The sequence below is a fragment of the Perkinsus marinus genome (genome assembly GCF_000006405.1).
Source record: "Perkinsus marinus ATCC 50983 genomic scaffold scf_1104296963186, whole genome shotgun sequence".
Taxonomy (NCBI): Eukaryota; Perkinsozoa; order Perkinsida; family Perkinsidae; genus Perkinsus; species Perkinsus marinus.
In genome coordinates this window covers 1-16,076 of record NW_003205123.1, presented here as the reverse complement: position 1 = coordinate 16,076, position 16,076 = coordinate 1, and the positions used below count along the sequence as shown (strand labels likewise).

Sequence of the window (16,076 nt, the reverse complement as noted above, 5' to 3'; positions counted from 1 at the left end):
GCGACCCTCTTTGTCAGTCGCCATCAGCCTAACAGAGCTCCTCCTCATCATCCAAGCGACGGGTGATAGGAGAGGACACACGCCGCATTCCTTTCCTCCTCTACTGTGTGTTGATAGATCGCTAATGCCGTCCCTGAGAACCCCCCGGCGCATGCTACAAGGATCTGTCGAGATGAATGACAAATAATAAATACCAGGATGGAGTACAGCGTTCATCCCTCGACTATCGACAACGTGAATCGGATGATGACCTTTTACACCCGCCGCGAACACCTTCCTGTTGAGGATCGCCAAACACGATTGAGTCGCTCCACTGAGGGGAAGACTGAAAGGCGAACCTTTGCTGTTGGCGAGACTCACCAGTCAGCTGCATAAAGGAGGGCCGTCTGCCCCTTCGAGGGATCGACATGAGCCGTGATGAGGGAACCCTCGTTGGAGGCTTCCAATGTGTCAATGGCCACCTCTACTGTCGATCGGACATTAGATTTTATGGCGAGTGACAGAAGCGTGTCACCTATCACCATCCATTAGGATTGGTCAGATAACCTCCTCTGTGGGCCTACCCCTGAAGGATTCCTGATCGACCACCCCTCCGGCCCTGATGAGCATAGCGCAGATTTCGGAGTGCCCTGAAGCTGCTGCAAAATGCAGCGGCGTCCAGCCGCCCAGCCGCTGTCGAACATGCACGTCTAAAATGAGTTGTTTAACGATTTGGTTGATCCGATCCTTGGCGAGTCCCACCGGCCCCGGCCTCTAATAATATACCAGCAAGTATAGTGAGGCCCCTGAGGGAGGCCCACATTAACGCCGACATCTTCCCCCTCTCGAGATCATCGTCTAATGTGTCAGGGCAGACACCAGCCTCCAAGCAATCTCGGATCTGCCAAGCCTCCTTCCTCCTCCTCCTTAACCTGCCGCGGCGACTCACCAGTCCAACTTGTCCCTCTTGCTCATCCGCTGATACCCCGCAAGTCTTCACGATGTATAATAGTCTATTACGACGACCACTACGACGAGGCAGCCGTCATCACCGTCCCACCTCTTCGTGGCCTCGACTAGGTTGAGCAGTTCCGTACGGATCTTCAGTAGTGCCTCCTTCTTGGCCATACCCGTCAGCTCCTCCTCTGACTGTTGCTGCTGCTGCTCATCATCCAAATAGAGCAGATCCACGGCGAGTCGAGGATCAGCGCCTGTGGAGACCTCAGGGGGGGACCTCCTGCTGATGTATTTCACATCACCTCTCGCAAGAAGTAACTTCACGGCATCCATTGATCCATCCAAGGTCGACTTCAATAGTCTCATCCAATGTGTGTGGTTGTCGGCACCATACTCAATAGCATCAGCGTCGAGTCTATCTACCATAACAGCCCTGATGGGAGCAGACCAACGATGACTTACTCGGCTCTTGAGTGATGAAGTCCCGACCTTCGTCATCATCAACAACACCAGCTGCAATCAGCTGCCTCATACCAACTATGTCGCTCTTCTTGGCCAGCCTAAGCAGGGGTCTTTGAGACTACAGTCCACCTCGAGTGTACCTCCAAAGCTGACGATCAACGCAAGAGGCTGCGTGTAGCCACTCAATGGCCTTCAACTGACGCTCGACTACAACAGACGAGTCGAGGCAATCGCCACGACCACGACTCACCAGCTTCTACCGGCGTCTGACCCCAAAGGTCTCTCATGTCAAGACGGCATCCAAACTCCCGTACCAGTATCATCACCTAGAAGACCTCCAAAGCACAAATGGTAGTAGTATCGCTCACCGTGCTCAGCTTGCCTTGTCGAGCCGCCCAGTGCAAGGCGGTCTGACCCTCCACATCCTGGGTGTCGACTCCTCCATTATGGTCATCAGTTTCCACTCCTCCAATGGTAACCTCATCCCTGAACGTAAGGCTGCCGACACTAACGTGTGCAGACCCTACGAGTGGCTTATAGTGGCAGCCAGGAGCCTCACACAGTCGTCATGTCCATGGACGGCGGCCCAGTGCAACGGAGTCCATCCTCGACAGTCGGGGTGCTGAAAAGGGAGGACCATCCAAACGTTGGAGGGGGAAGCTGTTCAGTTTTACTCTGACATCGGCTTTGGCTTCAACCAGTAATTTGGCCATACTTGTATCTCCTCGTCGACTGGCGACCTGATGGCGAGTGGAAACAAAACGCAGCCCTTCAAGGAGGCTCCTACCGAGAGGGCGGTCATTCGCTCTTCATTCGATGGAGCATCTATGAGCAGGTGAGGACCTACAAATGCTCTTACTATGGATTGAACCTGGGACCTATCGATACCCTCAGCAGCTTCAAACCAATGCAAACTGTCGTGTCGTGTGAGGATCCTCAACAAGCTCTCGTTGTCCTCTCCTTGACGATGGGCCGCGATCATCGCCAATGACCAGCCGGACTCATCACGGCACCTGTAAGGGTACCACTTCACGACTGCCGTCCGTAGAGGCAACCCCAGCGGGTCTCAGGACCACTCACTCCGCGATCTTCTCTCGATCGACGTCCTGCAGGAGAATATCAAATGCTATTGAGTCTCCCTTACGGCACGCGACAATAACGGCTTCTTCGTCTAGCGGTTTGTTGTAGCTACAAATATATTTCAATTTGACAGACGCCACGTGAAACTACGCGGGGGGTGGGCCCGAATCCCGATTGAGTTGAGGTTTCTCTATTATCCTCGAGGCCCTCCCACTCGGCACTCTCGACTCCCTTCTACTCTTTGCAACAACTGATCGTCTGCTTGGCCGACGCCCGATCGGGCTGAGTAGCAGATGAGTATTGACATGCTACAGACGGCGCGGATTATTCGATTACTTTTGGGTGGCGCTGCGACGCTTTATACCAAAGCCTTCGGTATGACTAAAACTCACCTTCGTCGACATTGCCGTAGAAACAGAGCTCCATAGATTGAGGTCGATTGGTTGATCCATAGGTTGATTGACCAACACAGCGAATGCATAATACGGAAGCGTGTAGTAACGTGTCACCAATAGAGATGCATTCGGCCTCCTTCTATCACTGGCTTTACAGGCACGACTTCGTTCACGTCGGCCATACGCCATACCCGTCCATCAGCTACGATCGGTACAAAGTTGTCTTCAGATGGATTAGCAGAATCAGGCTCATACCTAGCGAGGGGCTGAATAAAGGGAGGGAGGCTGAACGCCATACACCATGCCGGCCTCCATGATGACCATATGTTCTGCTACAGGGCCAACCTCGCTCGCTGATGGGTCGGGATCAGTTCGACTGCCGAATAACTGAGGAATCGGGTCTCAGGAACCATCCTGAAGAGACCTGCCCCACCGCTTCCCCGTGCCGGTCTTCTACCCAATAGGACTCTCGTACACTAACCGCAACGTGCATCCTGGCGACCAAACCTAGGCAGTCTATGGTCTAAACTAATTGTCGACGACTGACTCTCACCGGCCTCCCTGGCGAGTTGAATAGCGTCTCGGAAGGTGTGCCGCTGCTCCGTGCAGTAGCGATTGCCGTAAAGCCGAAATAAGTCCATCTGTGGATCTGACGGATACACACTGTCCCAATGGCTCAAGTTCGAGATGTGCCTCGGATAGTCGATTTGGGCGTAGAAAATTCCGACACGGAGGGATATGACGCGACGCGATGAGAGCCCTCACGCCAAGACGAGGAGCAAGGATAAGTCTTACTCGTTTCCTTAGTCCCGGCTATCCAAAACTGCTTGTCTACGCGTGACCCCACGAACTTGTGGATCTTGAAACTGTGGCAAATATCGCCTGAGAGAATAGACAAATTCGCGGAAGCATCATTAGGAAACATGTGCAAATCCAACTACAAATTTATCGAATGCTTTCAAGTATCGAAGTGCAGAAGAACAACATAAATTCACGGCTCCGCTAGCTCAGTAGGCAGAGCGTGTGGCTGTTAACCACAAGGTCGGTGGTTCGAACCCATCGTGGAGCGCTTTTCAAATAGGTCTCGGTATTTATATCCTCAGGATAAGAACTGCTGCAAGTTGAGACGAGAGCTCTCATATCCTTATCACGTGCCAAGGATGAGCTACTCCGCGTCATAGCAATAAAAGAAAGCGTCGACGCGAGAAAGTATACTCGCATTCCCTCCAGGAGTTGAGTCCACACCGCTACCCTACCCCGCCTTGCCTCCGAGAGTACTGCTTGTATGTACTCCTCCATAGCGGGTGTAAAGCAGCCGAAATCACCTTTTTTAATATCCCCAGAGTCTGTTCAGAACTGATCAGGTCAATGGTAAATTAGGAAGCTCACTTGCGAGGTCTGACAGCCTTTCGAGACAATATTGTGCATCTTGTATGATTCCCTGAGGACAGTCGAGGTGGCCACTACATTACGTGATTCACCCGCACAGAACTCCACAAGAGTTCCCATTCGAAGGAATAGGAAGAAGCAGCACTTGGCCATACCCATGACATACCTTCTGCCAGCCCGTGTGGAACCATTTAGAAAAGCGCGTCTTCATGAACAAGCTCGGAGCAATCTCATGGAGCTCCGACACAACACTGCACGATGCATTGGCAGAGAGCTTATTGATGAAGTGCATCCATGGGATGAACTCTGCCAGAGAAGGTCGGCCCAATAGGAGCGACATCTGGTCGAATTTAAAACTGCAATCAGTACAGCCCTAATGGGAATGAACTACGAATGATGACTCGTCCAAGAAACTCAACATATGTCAAGTAGCACAAGGGAGTTGCATTAGGAACTGCATTGTCGACTACACAGCGAGCTGATGTAATACAACCTTTGAAATTTCACGCTATCTGCCACCACTATGAATGAACTCCCTCAGTGCCGACGACTGCATTAGCGTCAGGTGCGTTCCAAGAATTCGCCTCAGTAGACGGTGGTTTCGTTCGGGTATGCCAGGAGGTATGACGTCATCGGATATTCCCTGAGTGCCCCTCCCCTCCCATGACGACTCGAGTGTACCCTCGAAGGCGGGGGAGTTCGACCCTCGGCCCTCACCCGGCATCCGCGTATGTTGCAGCCACGAGAATCAGCTCATGCTCACTTTCTCGCCATTCCCATCGGCCATCTTGAAGTACAGACTTTTGCTCCGGGGTGGATGTTACGGATTGAAGATCGTTCGACACCATAACATTAATACGCGATATCAGACTTACAACTATCTCCATTATGACTGTCCGCAAGCACTCCTTCTTCACTGAATCTTAGTAGTAATTCCGCTTTTTCGATAAGTACATATTCATCCGGACGTGTGCAGGACTCTCACTCAGATAGGGTGTTCTTATCTCTGACGCGATATAACCACCAAGTTGCATATCCCTTCATTGCTGATGAGAACGAACTCACAAAAAGGTAAAAACCCCAGCCCCACACTCCCTGTGGAATGCACACCTTCAAACCGGGCCCGCAATACTTGTTCTCACTGGCAACTATATTTCGGAATTCATATCCGATTAACTGCGGTACATCAATGGCGATATGGGCTCGTATAAAAATATTCCTATTCGTTTCATCCTTCTATCTTCATTCACGAGATCGCTTGAGGATGAACATTACCTTCCAAACCCCTTCTACAATAAAAGGGATATTGGGAGGTTTCAAAATTGATCGATTCCATAACGAGTGAGTGGCCGAAGTAAGCCTCAAATGATGAGCGTGAACAGTAACCACATAATCTCGAAATATCATCTAATTGAGAACACAAGTTCAAATCACGAGTAAGCATGATAGCGTCCTAAGACTTCTGTCAAACTAATCGAGGAATGGGAAGATTCTAATCCTTCACTATCGAGTCTTCGGCTTATACACTCTATCGACAAACTCCGAGAAGTTGAGAACAATAACTATTCTCTCTTCCGGAATGCCGGCATCCCGCAGGGCATCAAATGTATGGCCGGGACCGCAACCATGGACTTCAACCTGAGGGGAGGTCGGAGGGTGCAGTCAACTCGAGAAGAGGATAATTGTCGTAACTACCATTGGAGTAACTCTACTGTTTGCATTATTCGTTGACTATACAAGTGGCAACTGTGCTGGATTATTATCAATTCTTCAATATGTCGTATTGAACACTATGTTTATATTTGAGCACAATAGAGTCGTCCTTCCCCCTTCACCGACAAGACAATCGCCCCCACATCGTCCACCAGACACCTGCCTTACTCTGTTGTTGAGGTCTTCTACCAACCTCACTGCCTCGGCATACGCAGAGCCGCTTCCCCAGAATATATGTGTGGCCGTCTTAAGATCAGAGGGACAGGTTTGAGGGGTATACTTTGACTTTAGAGTGTATGTGCCGAGTGTATCCTTCTGAGAGTAATACCATTACTGCCAACGACAATCGCCTATTTGGATGACCATCACACGAGCATTGCATATGCGATTCACTAACGACCGTGTATTCGACTCGGGGCAATTAGGATAATTACGTGTTAACTGAGGGATACTCCTCTAACAGGGCATATGTAATGATGGTGAGTCGTAAGGCTACACATCGTCCCGACTGCTCACCCGATGAGCCTCTCCACTCGAAACATGTTGCCGTTCACCAGCGTCACAGTGTGTGACTTTTATCCACCTCTTGAGGGTTGGAGCAATAGCGGAGATATCAGGATCTTCCTTCTCCCCCAGACCATCGGCCGTACCTACATAACCTACATAAGGATTGTCATGATGATGATGATGGCCATACCAGTGCACCAGAGGCCACGCTTAGCGAGGTGCCTCCAAGTGGTGGTGCCGGCAACCCATACTGGGACATTGAGCTCATTGATGGACTCTATTAGAGTGGTAGGGGACGACGGTAAAGCCGATGCTTTGGCAATCCAAAGGCCCACCTAATGAGATCACCCAACTACTCCTCGACAGGGTATGTCGAGTTGAATTGATGTCGTGATGGTTTATCCTCCACAAGGATACCCTATCACTGGGGCAGACGTCCATGTCCAATGCGCATTTAGATAGTTCAGTCAAATATGGATCCTGGTTAACGATCCGAGTTAACATTCTTAGACTACCACACTTGAAACAAGTGAGCCTAGAGACGGATTAGGATGGTCCACGCAGAGTCGGACTTGAAGACAGCACTCGCAAGATTGCTAGGATGTCGCGTCGGGATAGCAAAATGGAAGCACTATCTACGCATCACTCCACTCTGCGAGCTGATCTAGATTTGTGCGCCGTGTGATAACTGTCCCTTTCAGCGGCGAAGCGACGTGTGTCTGGTTTCCGGAATTGGGGTTATCTTTGATTATCAAGGGAGTCCCAAAACGTCGAGACCGACTCTGAAATTTTACAGTTTTTTTATCGAAAAATCTTCTGAAGAATTTAGTGAAATTATATAAGATATCATTGAGCACGAACCCTACAAGATTGGAGTTAGACCTTCAGCTGATTATCAACTTGTTGTGCCCCTCCTATTATCATCTAACGATTGTGGGGAAGTATCAATGGAGTTCCACCCGTTTTACGTGAAGTGGCGTAAAACTCCGTGAAAAATGCGAGATTCGCCCTATGTAGTAGTCGCGATATATGTTTTTCACTAGTGTTCTTCATATCACTAGGGTAAAACTCATCGATCAAGACCATAGAAAACAACCTTGGAATGCGATCCATGTTAGTCGGGGTGGTCGATAACCCCTGGACAAGCTGTTTCCGAAGAGGGAAAGATTTCTGTGGTCAGGGGCCTTCTTGATGCACGACGTCAAGTGGTGGCGGAGTGAAAGGTCAATTTCATAGGAGGTCATTGTTGATATTTCATAATTCCATTAAAATTGGCAGTACGAAAATCGTTGGTCGCGAAACAGCAAGATTTCAAAGTTGATCACGAAGTTTTGGAATTCCCTTTACGAGGGCAACAGCAGGTCTTCAAAGGGGAAGAACAGACAAGGAAGGAGAATTCCCCAAGATTGGAGAGTTTCGAATCAAGACGGCCCCACTAAACACAGGCATCACCCCACCTCACGATCTCCCTTCCTGAGTGCTTCAATGAGCTTCCCACCGGCCTGGGGATCCTCTTCCCTATCGAATAAAGACAATCCACCAGCGCCACCAACCTGAACAGCAACAATGTAATTCAAGAAAACCATCTGCCCCCCCTCCTCACCTGCAGGGGCGGAGGGTCTTCTCCTTCCCTCAGATGTAAGTCCTCTAGTAGAGGTATCCTTGGCTTGATGTGCCGGTCTAGAAGGTCCAATCCATTATCAGTTCGGCCACATAAGAACAACACATCTCCATATTGTCGAGGAAGGATGGTACAGCCGATCTTCTGATGGCAACCTCCACCGTATCTTCCACGACGCATATAATTGTCTGAGGTATCCTCCCCTCCTCACGAATTCAAAAGCTCCTTTTCTTTCGACGCCGCATCGAATGTACTCCGATCATTGAGACTCCTCACAATCTACCAATCACATCATAACAAAGGGAGGCTAACGGCAGTACCTTCCTAACATGCTCCTTCTCCGGTGCCGTACTGACCTCAATACCCAAGGCTCCCTGGGCTGCAGCAGTGGGGTTAGCAGACAAAGGCAATACCATACAGCGGCACTCAGATATGTATCTACACACAAGACCATCTCTACAAGTGGAATATATGTTATGAAGATTCTTAGGGTAGAAATATGCAACAACAATTTCGTCGTCCATTATAAGAGCCTTACCCCTGTACGAGTTGCCGACTCTCTTTGAACTCCTCTCTCGTACTGCGTATAAACCTGTCCACTGCTGCCTTAGCAACCACCAAGCCGTGGGGACGACAACCAAGACTCTCGTCGTGTATGGTCGGGTCCATCAACTTCTTCATACGAGTCTGAAGGAGGCCTTCATATGGTGAGGAACCCATCGGCTGCACCTGGATGTTCCCCCGGACGTCTCGGAACTGAACTGAGGTGACCCCAGGAACCACACTCTCCAGGAAAGGTGTTAAGTTGAACTGTCGTCGAGGGGACGATGATAACACAATCAATTTGCCTCCTTCTGATGTCCTAAGGGCCTCAGCCTACCCACACACCAATTCAGCACTGCTCACATTTCCTCGATAGCATCTCGACGTATGAGGAGTAAGTCCCTGGGGTCGGCTCGTGGCAGTGTGGCTACTACTGTTGTACCGGACTCCTCAGCCAAGGGAAGATCTTTCCATGAATGGACCACCAAATCGAAGGCACCTGTGGGATGAAGAGGAACTTATTAAACTCGTTTGACCAATTTACCATTCATAAGCCCATCGCGTAAGAAACTGGTGAAGACACCGGTCTCCGGCATCTTCCAAAGCGGATCTTTTAAATTCGTATCACCCGGGGCTTCGCGGTAATGACATTCAACCTGATGACCAGAGCCCGAGACTGTTCGTAGGTCCGATCTGGGATGGACGTAAACCGACGTGAAAAGCGCCTATGACAGGGACGAGATACCTCGCGGAACATGATTTGCATACGAAGTGGCACGGAGAAAAGACCCCATCATTGAGCATCACCTTAACCCCCATCTCATCCTGCAGCAAGTCTGCAATCATCAAAGTCTGTAGCCGGGCTAAATCACTGCGTCGGGACCCAATGTGGAGTACACTAGGCTCCGCTACTCTTGACATTATTATTATAAATTCAATTTACTACCCAATAGGACTAAAGCCCGGTCGCAACTTATTCATTATAAACAAACGTTCCCCAAAGGATTCATAGAGAGTATTGTCGAATATTATCGAAGCCGGCATCCTTAATTCCATTCCGCCTGTTGGCACGTGAAGACACCACAGAGCAGCGGCACCGAGTAGTGCAGCCCTTCGTGAGGTATAGTGTCCATCATAAAAGCAGAGCTGCATCGAAGTCGGAAACGGCGATGGAAACTCATCTCACATTGATCAGGGAGGTCGAGAACCCCTTCTTATGATCATTGATGGAGAGAAAATGTGTTCCACGGCCGCTTCTTCGGACAAACTGACCCAGATAGCGACCGACTCCAAACTTCAAGGTTGCTCATGACATATGACTCGTGTAAATGTAGATACGAGGAATCGAACCTCATACCTCCATCGTCACACCCTAACAGTCTAACGGCTTGCGCTCATACATGTTCAAGAATTATAGTCCTGTCACGATTGCATCATGCGCAGTGTATTTGTGGCGCGATGAAAATGGAAATTCTTCCATCAGCAGGCAGGCGCAACTTACGTCTCGTTCGGCATAGAAGATATAATTGATGTTCGCACCCCACTTATCGAAAACCTCGGCTTGCCTTGTACGATTCGACAATAATCTCCACGAATCCTTCTGGAAACGTTCGATTATAATGAAAAGTTGCGGCCGGGCTTTAGTCCTATTGGGTAGTAAAGGGATAAAACGAATAGGAATATTTTTATACGAGCCCATATCACCATTGATGTACCGCAGTCAATCGGATATGAATTCCGAAATATAGTTGCCATTAAAAACAAGTATTGCGGGCCCGGTTTAAAGCTGTGCATTCCACAGGAAGGGTGGGAATGGGGTTTTTACCTTTTCGTGAGTTCGTTCTCATCAGCAATGAAGGGATATGCAACTTGGTGGTTATATCGCGTCGGAGATAAGAACACCCTATCTGAGTGAGAGTTCTGCACACGTCCGGATGAATATGTACTTATCGGGAAAGCGGAATTACTACTAAGATTCAGTGAAGAAGGAGTGTTGGTGGACGGTCACGATGGAGATAGTTGTAAGTCTGATATCGCGTATTCATGTTATGGTGTCGAACGATCTTCAATCCGTAACATCCACCCCGGAGCAAAGGTCTGTACTTCAAGACGGCCGATGGGAATGACGAGAAAGTGAGCATGAGCTGATTCTCGTCGTTGCAGCATACGGCGGATGCCGGGTGAGGGCCGAGGGTCGAACTCCCCCGTCCTCGAGGGTACATTCGAGTAGTCATGGAAGGGGAGGGGCACTCAGGGAATATCCGATGACGTCATCAAGTTATGACGTCATACCTTTTGGCGTACCCGAACGAAACCATCGTCTACTGAGGCGAATCATTGGAACGCATCCGACGCTAATGTAGTCGTCAGCACTGGGGGAGTTCATTCATAGTGGTGGCGATAGCGTGAAATTTTAAAGGTTGTTTTACATCAGCTCGCTGTGTGGTCGACAGAGTTCCTTATGCAACTCCCTTGTGCTACTTGACATATGTTGAGTTCGTTGGACGAGTCATCATTCGTAGTTCATTCCCAGTAGGGATGTACTGATTGCAGTTTTAATTGAACCAGATGTCGCTCCTATTGGGCCGACTTCTCTGGCAGAGTTCATCCCATGGATGCACTTCCTCAATAAGCTCTCTGCCAATGCATCGTGCAGTGTTGTGTCGGAGCTCCATGAGATTGCTCCGAGCTTGTTCATGAAGACGCGCTTTTCTAAATGGTTCCACACGGGCTGGCAGAAGGTATGTCATGTGTATGGCCAAATGCTGCTTCTTCCTATTCCTTCGAATGGGAACTCTTGTGGAGTTCTGTGGGGGTGAATCACGTAATGTAGTGGCCACCTCAACTCTCCTCAGGGAATCATACAAGATGCACACCATTGTCTCGAAAGGCTGTCAGACCTCGCAAGTGAGCTTCCTAATTCACCATTGACTTGATCAGTTCTGACCAGGCTCTGGGGATATTGATAAAGGTGATTTCGGCTGCTTTACACCCGCTATGGAGGAGTACATACAAGGAGTACTCTCGGAGGCAAGGCGGGGTAGGGTAGCGGTGTGGACTCAACTCCTGGAGGGAATGCGAGTACACTTTCTCGCGTCGACGCTTTCTTTTATTGCTATGACGCGGAGTAGCTCATCCTTGGCACGTGATAAGGATATGAGAGCTCTCGTCTCAACTTGCATCAGTTCTTATCATGACGATATAAATACCGAGCCCTATTTGAAAAGCGCTCCACGATGGGTTCGAACCACCGACCTTGTGGTTAACAGCCACACGCTCTGCCTACTGAGCTAGCGGAGCCGTGAATTTATGTTGTTCTTCTGCACTTCGATACTTGAAAGCATTCGATGAATTTGTAGTTGAATTTGCACATGTTTCCTATTGGTGCTTTCGGGCATTTGTATATTCTCTCAGGCGATATTTGCCACAGTTTCAAGATCCACAAGTTCGTGGGATCACGCGTAGACAAGCAGTTTTGGATAGCCGGGACTAAGGAAACGAGTGAGACTTCACCTTGCTCCTCGTCTTGGCGTGAGGGCTCTCATCGCGTCGCGTCATATCCCTCCGTGTCGGAATTTTCTACTCCCAAATCGACTATCCGAGGCACGTCTCGAACTTGAGCCATTGGGACAGTGTGTATCCGTCAGATCCACAGATGGACTTATTTCGGCTTTATGGAAATCGCTACTGCACGGAGCAGCGGCACACCTTCCGAGACGCTATTCAACTCGCCAGGGAGGCCGGTGAGAGTCAGGCGTTGACAATTACTTTAGACCATAGACTGCCTAGGTTTGGTCGCCAGGATGCACGTTGCGGTTAGTGTAAGAGAGTCCTATTGGGTCGAAGACCGTCACGGGGAAGCGGTGAGGCAGGTCTCTTCAGGATGGGTCCTGAGACCCGATTCCTCAGTTATTCGGCAGTCGAACTGATCCCGACCCATCAGCGAGTGAGGTTGGCCCTGTAGCAGAACATATGGTCATCATGGAGGCCGGCATGGTGTATGGCGCTCAGCCTCCCTCCCTTTATTCAGCCCCTCGCTAGGTATGAGCCTGATTCTGCTAATCCATCTGAAGACAACTTTGTACCGATCGTAGCTGATGGGCGGGTATGGCGTATGGCCGACGTTAACGAAGTCGTGCCTGTAAAGCCAGTGATAGAAGGAGGCCGAATGCATCTCTATTGGTGACACGTTACTACACGTTTCCGTATTATGCATTCGCTGTGTTAGTCAATCAACAGACTTCAATCGATGGAACTCTGTTTCTCCGGCAATGTCGACGAAGGTGAGTTTTAGTCATACCGAAGGCTTTGGTATAAAGCGTCGAAGCGGCACCCAAAAGTAATCGAATAATCCGCGCCGTCTGTAGCATGTCAATACTCATCTGCTACTCAGCCCGATAGGGCGTCGGCCAAGCAGACGATCAGTTGTTGCGAAGAGTAGAAGGGAGTCGAGAGTGCCGAGTGGGAGGGCCTCGAGGATAATAGATAAACCTCAACTCAATCGGGATTCGGGCCCACCCCCCGCGTAGTTTCACGTGGCGTCTGTCAAGTTGGAATATTCTTGTAGCTACAACAAACTGCTAGACGAGGAAGCCGTTATTGTCGCGTGCCGCAAGGGAGACTCAATAGCATTTGATATTCTCCTGCAGGACGTCGATCGAGAGAAGATCGCGGAGTGAGTGGTCCTGAGACCCGCTGGGGTTGCCTCTACGGATGGCAGTCGTGAAGTGATGCCCTTACAGGTGCCGTGATGAGTTCGGCTGGTCATTGGCGATGATCGCGGCCCATCGTCAAGGAGAGGACAACGAGAGCTTGTTGAGGATCCTCGCACGACACGACAGTTTGCGTCGGTCTGAAGCTGCTGAGGGTATCGATAGGTCCCAGGTTCAATCCATAGTAAGAGCATTTGTAGGTCCTCACCTGCTCATAGATGCTCCATCGAATGAAGAGCAAATGACCGCTCTCTCAGTAGGAGCCTCTTTGAAGGGCTGCGTTTTGTTTCCACTCGCTATCAGGTCGCCAGTCGACGAGGAGATACAAGTATGGCCAAATTACTGGTTGAAGCCAAAGCCGATGTCGGAGTAAGAACAGCTTTCCCCCTCCAACGTTTGGATGGTCCTCCCTTTTCAGCACCCCGACTGTCGAGGATGGACTCCGTTGCACTGGGCCGCCGTCCATGGACATGACGACTGTGTGAGGCTCCTGGCTGCCACTATAAGCCACTCGTAGGGTCTGTAAACGTTAGTGTTGGCAGCCTTATGTTCAGAGATAAGGTTACCATTGGAGGACTGGAAGGTGATGACCATGATGGAGGAGTCGACACCCAGGATGTGGAGGGTCAGACCGCCTTGCACTGGGCGGCTCGACAAGGCAAGCTGAGCACGGTGAGCGATACTACTACCATCTGTGCTTCGGAGATCTTCTAGGTGATGATACTGGTCCGGGAGTTTGGATGCCGTCTTGACATGAGAGACCATTGGGGTCAGACGCCGGTAGAAGCTGGTGAGTCGTGGTCGTAGCGATTGCCTCGACTCGTCTGCTGTAGTCGAGCGTCAGTTGAAGGCCATTGAGTGGCTACACGCAGCCTCTTGCGTTGATCGTCAGCTTTGGAGGTACACTCGAGTTGGGCTGTAGTCTTGGAGGTTCCTCCTTAGGCTGGCCAAGAAGAGCGACATAGTTGGTATGAGGCAGCTGATTGCAGCTGGTGTTGTTGATGATGACGAAGGTCGGGATTCCATCACTCAAGAGCCGAGTAAGTCATCGTTGGTCTGCTCCTATCAGGGCTGTTATGGTAGATAGACTCGACGCTGATGCTATTGAATATGGTGCCGACAACCTCACACATTGGATGAGACTATTGAAGTCGACCTTGGATGGATCAATGGATGCCGTGAAGTTACTTCTTGCGAGAGGTGATGTGAAATATATCAGCAGGAGGTCTCCATCTGAGGTCTCCACAGGCGCTGATCCTCGACTCGCCGTGGATCTGCTCTATTTGGATGATGAGCAGCAGCAGCAGTCAGAGGAGGAGGAGGAGCTGACGGCCAAGAAGGAGGCACTACTGAAGATCCGTACGGAACTGCTCAACCTAGTCGAGGCCACGAAGAGGTGGGACGGTGATGACGGCTGCCTCGTCGTAGTGGTCGTCGTAATAGACTATTATACATCGTGAAGACATGCGGGGTACCAGCGGATGAGCAAAAGGGACAAGTTGGACTGGTGAGTCGCCGCGGCAGGTTAAGGAGGAGGAAGGAGGCTTGGCAGATCCGAGATTGCTTGGAGGCTGGTGTCTGCCCTGACACATTAGACGATGATCTCGAGAGGGGGAAGATGTCGGCGTTAATGTGGGCCTCCCTCAAGGGCCTCACTATACTTGCTGGTATATTATTAGAGGCCGGGGCCGGTGGGACTTGCCAAGGATCGGATCAACCAAATCGTTCAACAACTCATTTTAGACGTGCATGTTCGACAGCGGCTGAGAGGTTGGACGCCGCTGCATTTTGCAGCAGCTTCGGGGCACTCCGAAATCTGCGCTATGCTCATCAGGGCCGGAGGGGTGGTCGATCAGGAATCCTACACGGGTAGGCCCACAGAGGAGGTTATCTGACCAGTCCTAATGGATGGTGACAGGTGACACGCTTCTGTCACTCGCCATAAAATCTAATGTCCGATCGACAGTAGAGGTGGCCATCGACACATTGGAAGCCTCCAACGAGGGTTCCCTCATCACGGCTCATGTCGATCCCTCGAAGGGGCAGACGGCCCTCCTTTATGCAGCTGACTGGTGAGTCTCGCCAACAGCAAAGGTTCGCCTTCCAGTCTTCCCCTCAGTGGAGCGACTCAATCGTGTTTGGCGATCCTCAACAGGAAGGTGTTCGCGGCGGGTGTAAAAGGTCATCATCCGATTCATATTGTCGATAGTCGAGGGATGAACGCTGTACTCCATCCCGGTATTTATTATTTGTCATTCATCTCGACAGATCCTTGTAGCATGCGCCAGGGGGTTCTCAGGGACGGCATTAGCGATCTATCAACACACAGTAGAGGAGGAAAGGAATGCGGCGTGTGTCCTCTCCTATCACTCGTCGCTTGGATGATGAGGAGGAGCTCTGTTAGGCTGATGGCGACTGACAAAGAGGGTCGCTCTGCACTGATGCTACTCATACGGGGCCAAGGAGTGACGGCGGCTAACCTGCGGGCCTTCCTCAAGACTTTAACGGAGGCTTCTCGAGTGGACGACGTCGACCCAGTAAGGGCAGTCCTGGCCCATTGATGGCTGCTATGCTATGGTCAGTTGGAGCATGCTGATGACAGTCGAGGTTGGACAGCCTTGATGCACTGCGCTGATGTGGGCCGCTCGGACTTGGCTGATCTTCTCATCTGTGCTGGAGGCGCGTGTAGTGACAAAGATAAGAAAGGTGAGTGATGTT

At 50.4% G+C, this 16,076-nt stretch overlaps 3 protein-coding genes and 2 non-coding genes across 5 annotated transcripts in view; 2 read left to right on the top strand and 3 right to left on the bottom strand.

The window, feature by feature from the left end:
• The window catches only part of Pmar_PMAR023198 (ankyrin repeat domain containing protein), a gene marked incomplete at both ends in the record, with an annotated part of 2,977 nt that extends 866 nt beyond the window's left edge, over positions 1 to 2,111 (bottom strand). The window contains 11 exons of the mRNA XM_002771225.1: positions 252 to 313; positions 361 to 514; positions 564 to 689; positions 742 to 911; positions 1,040 to 1,355; positions 1,399 to 1,496; positions 1,539 to 1,605; positions 1,649 to 1,724; positions 1,767 to 1,884; positions 1,926 to 2,020; positions 2,073 to 2,111. Coding sequence (XP_002771271.1) covers positions 252 to 313; positions 361 to 514; positions 564 to 689; positions 742 to 911; positions 1,040 to 1,355; positions 1,399 to 1,496; positions 1,539 to 1,605; positions 1,649 to 1,724; positions 1,767 to 1,884; positions 1,926 to 2,020; positions 2,073 to 2,111 — 1,321 coding nt within the window. The remainder of the gene's footprint in view (positions 1 to 251; positions 314 to 360; positions 515 to 563; positions 690 to 741; positions 912 to 1,039; positions 1,356 to 1,398; positions 1,497 to 1,538; positions 1,606 to 1,648; positions 1,725 to 1,766; positions 1,885 to 1,925; positions 2,021 to 2,072) is intronic.
• Positions 2,112 to 3,869: 1,758 nt separating this feature from the next.
• On the top strand, positions 3,870 to 3,942 carry Pmar_PMAR023197. Its single transcript has one exon. It is a non-coding gene; the product is annotated as a tRNA-Asn (tRNA).
• A 1,791-nt stretch (positions 3,943 to 5,733) lies between these two features.
• On the bottom strand, positions 5,734 to 9,567 carry Pmar_PMAR023196 (porphobilinogen deaminase, putative; the record flags this gene model as incomplete). The annotated part of the gene is made up of 13 exons (XM_002771224.1): positions 5,734 to 5,900; positions 6,144 to 6,290; positions 6,492 to 6,625; positions 6,673 to 6,817; positions 7,940 to 8,035; positions 8,086 to 8,269; positions 8,315 to 8,382; positions 8,424 to 8,541; positions 8,642 to 8,790; positions 8,833 to 8,965; positions 9,010 to 9,145; positions 9,191 to 9,302; positions 9,454 to 9,567. The coding sequence occupies 13 exons, from the start codon at positions 9,565 to 9,567 to the stop codon at positions 5,766 to 5,768; spliced, it is 1,671 nt and encodes a 556-aa protein (XP_002771270.1). The 3' UTR covers positions 5,734 to 5,765.
• Positions 9,568 to 11,873: 2,306 nt separating this feature from the next.
• Pmar_PMAR023195 lies at positions 11,874 to 11,946 on the bottom strand. The gene has a single exon. It is a non-coding gene; the product is annotated as a tRNA-Asn (tRNA).
• A 71-nt stretch (positions 11,947 to 12,017) lies between these two features.
• On the top strand, positions 12,018 to 16,072 carry Pmar_PMAR023194 (ankyrin repeat domain containing protein; the record flags this gene model as incomplete). Its single annotated transcript, XM_002771223.1, has 20 exons — positions 12,018 to 12,147; positions 12,294 to 12,389; positions 12,436 to 12,509; positions 12,556 to 12,644; positions 12,688 to 12,828; positions 12,875 to 12,985; positions 13,214 to 13,321; positions 13,389 to 13,513; positions 13,559 to 13,614; positions 13,662 to 13,727; positions 13,777 to 13,871; positions 13,913 to 14,030; positions 14,073 to 14,148; positions 14,192 to 14,258; positions 14,301 to 14,398; positions 14,442 to 14,558; positions 14,607 to 14,754; positions 14,883 to 15,049; positions 15,102 to 15,202; positions 15,941 to 16,072. 20 exons carry the CDS (start codon positions 12,018 to 12,020, stop codon positions 16,070 to 16,072), a joined length of 2,115 nt encoding a protein of 704 aa, XP_002771269.1.
• Positions 16,073 to 16,076: the final 4 nt, after the last annotated feature.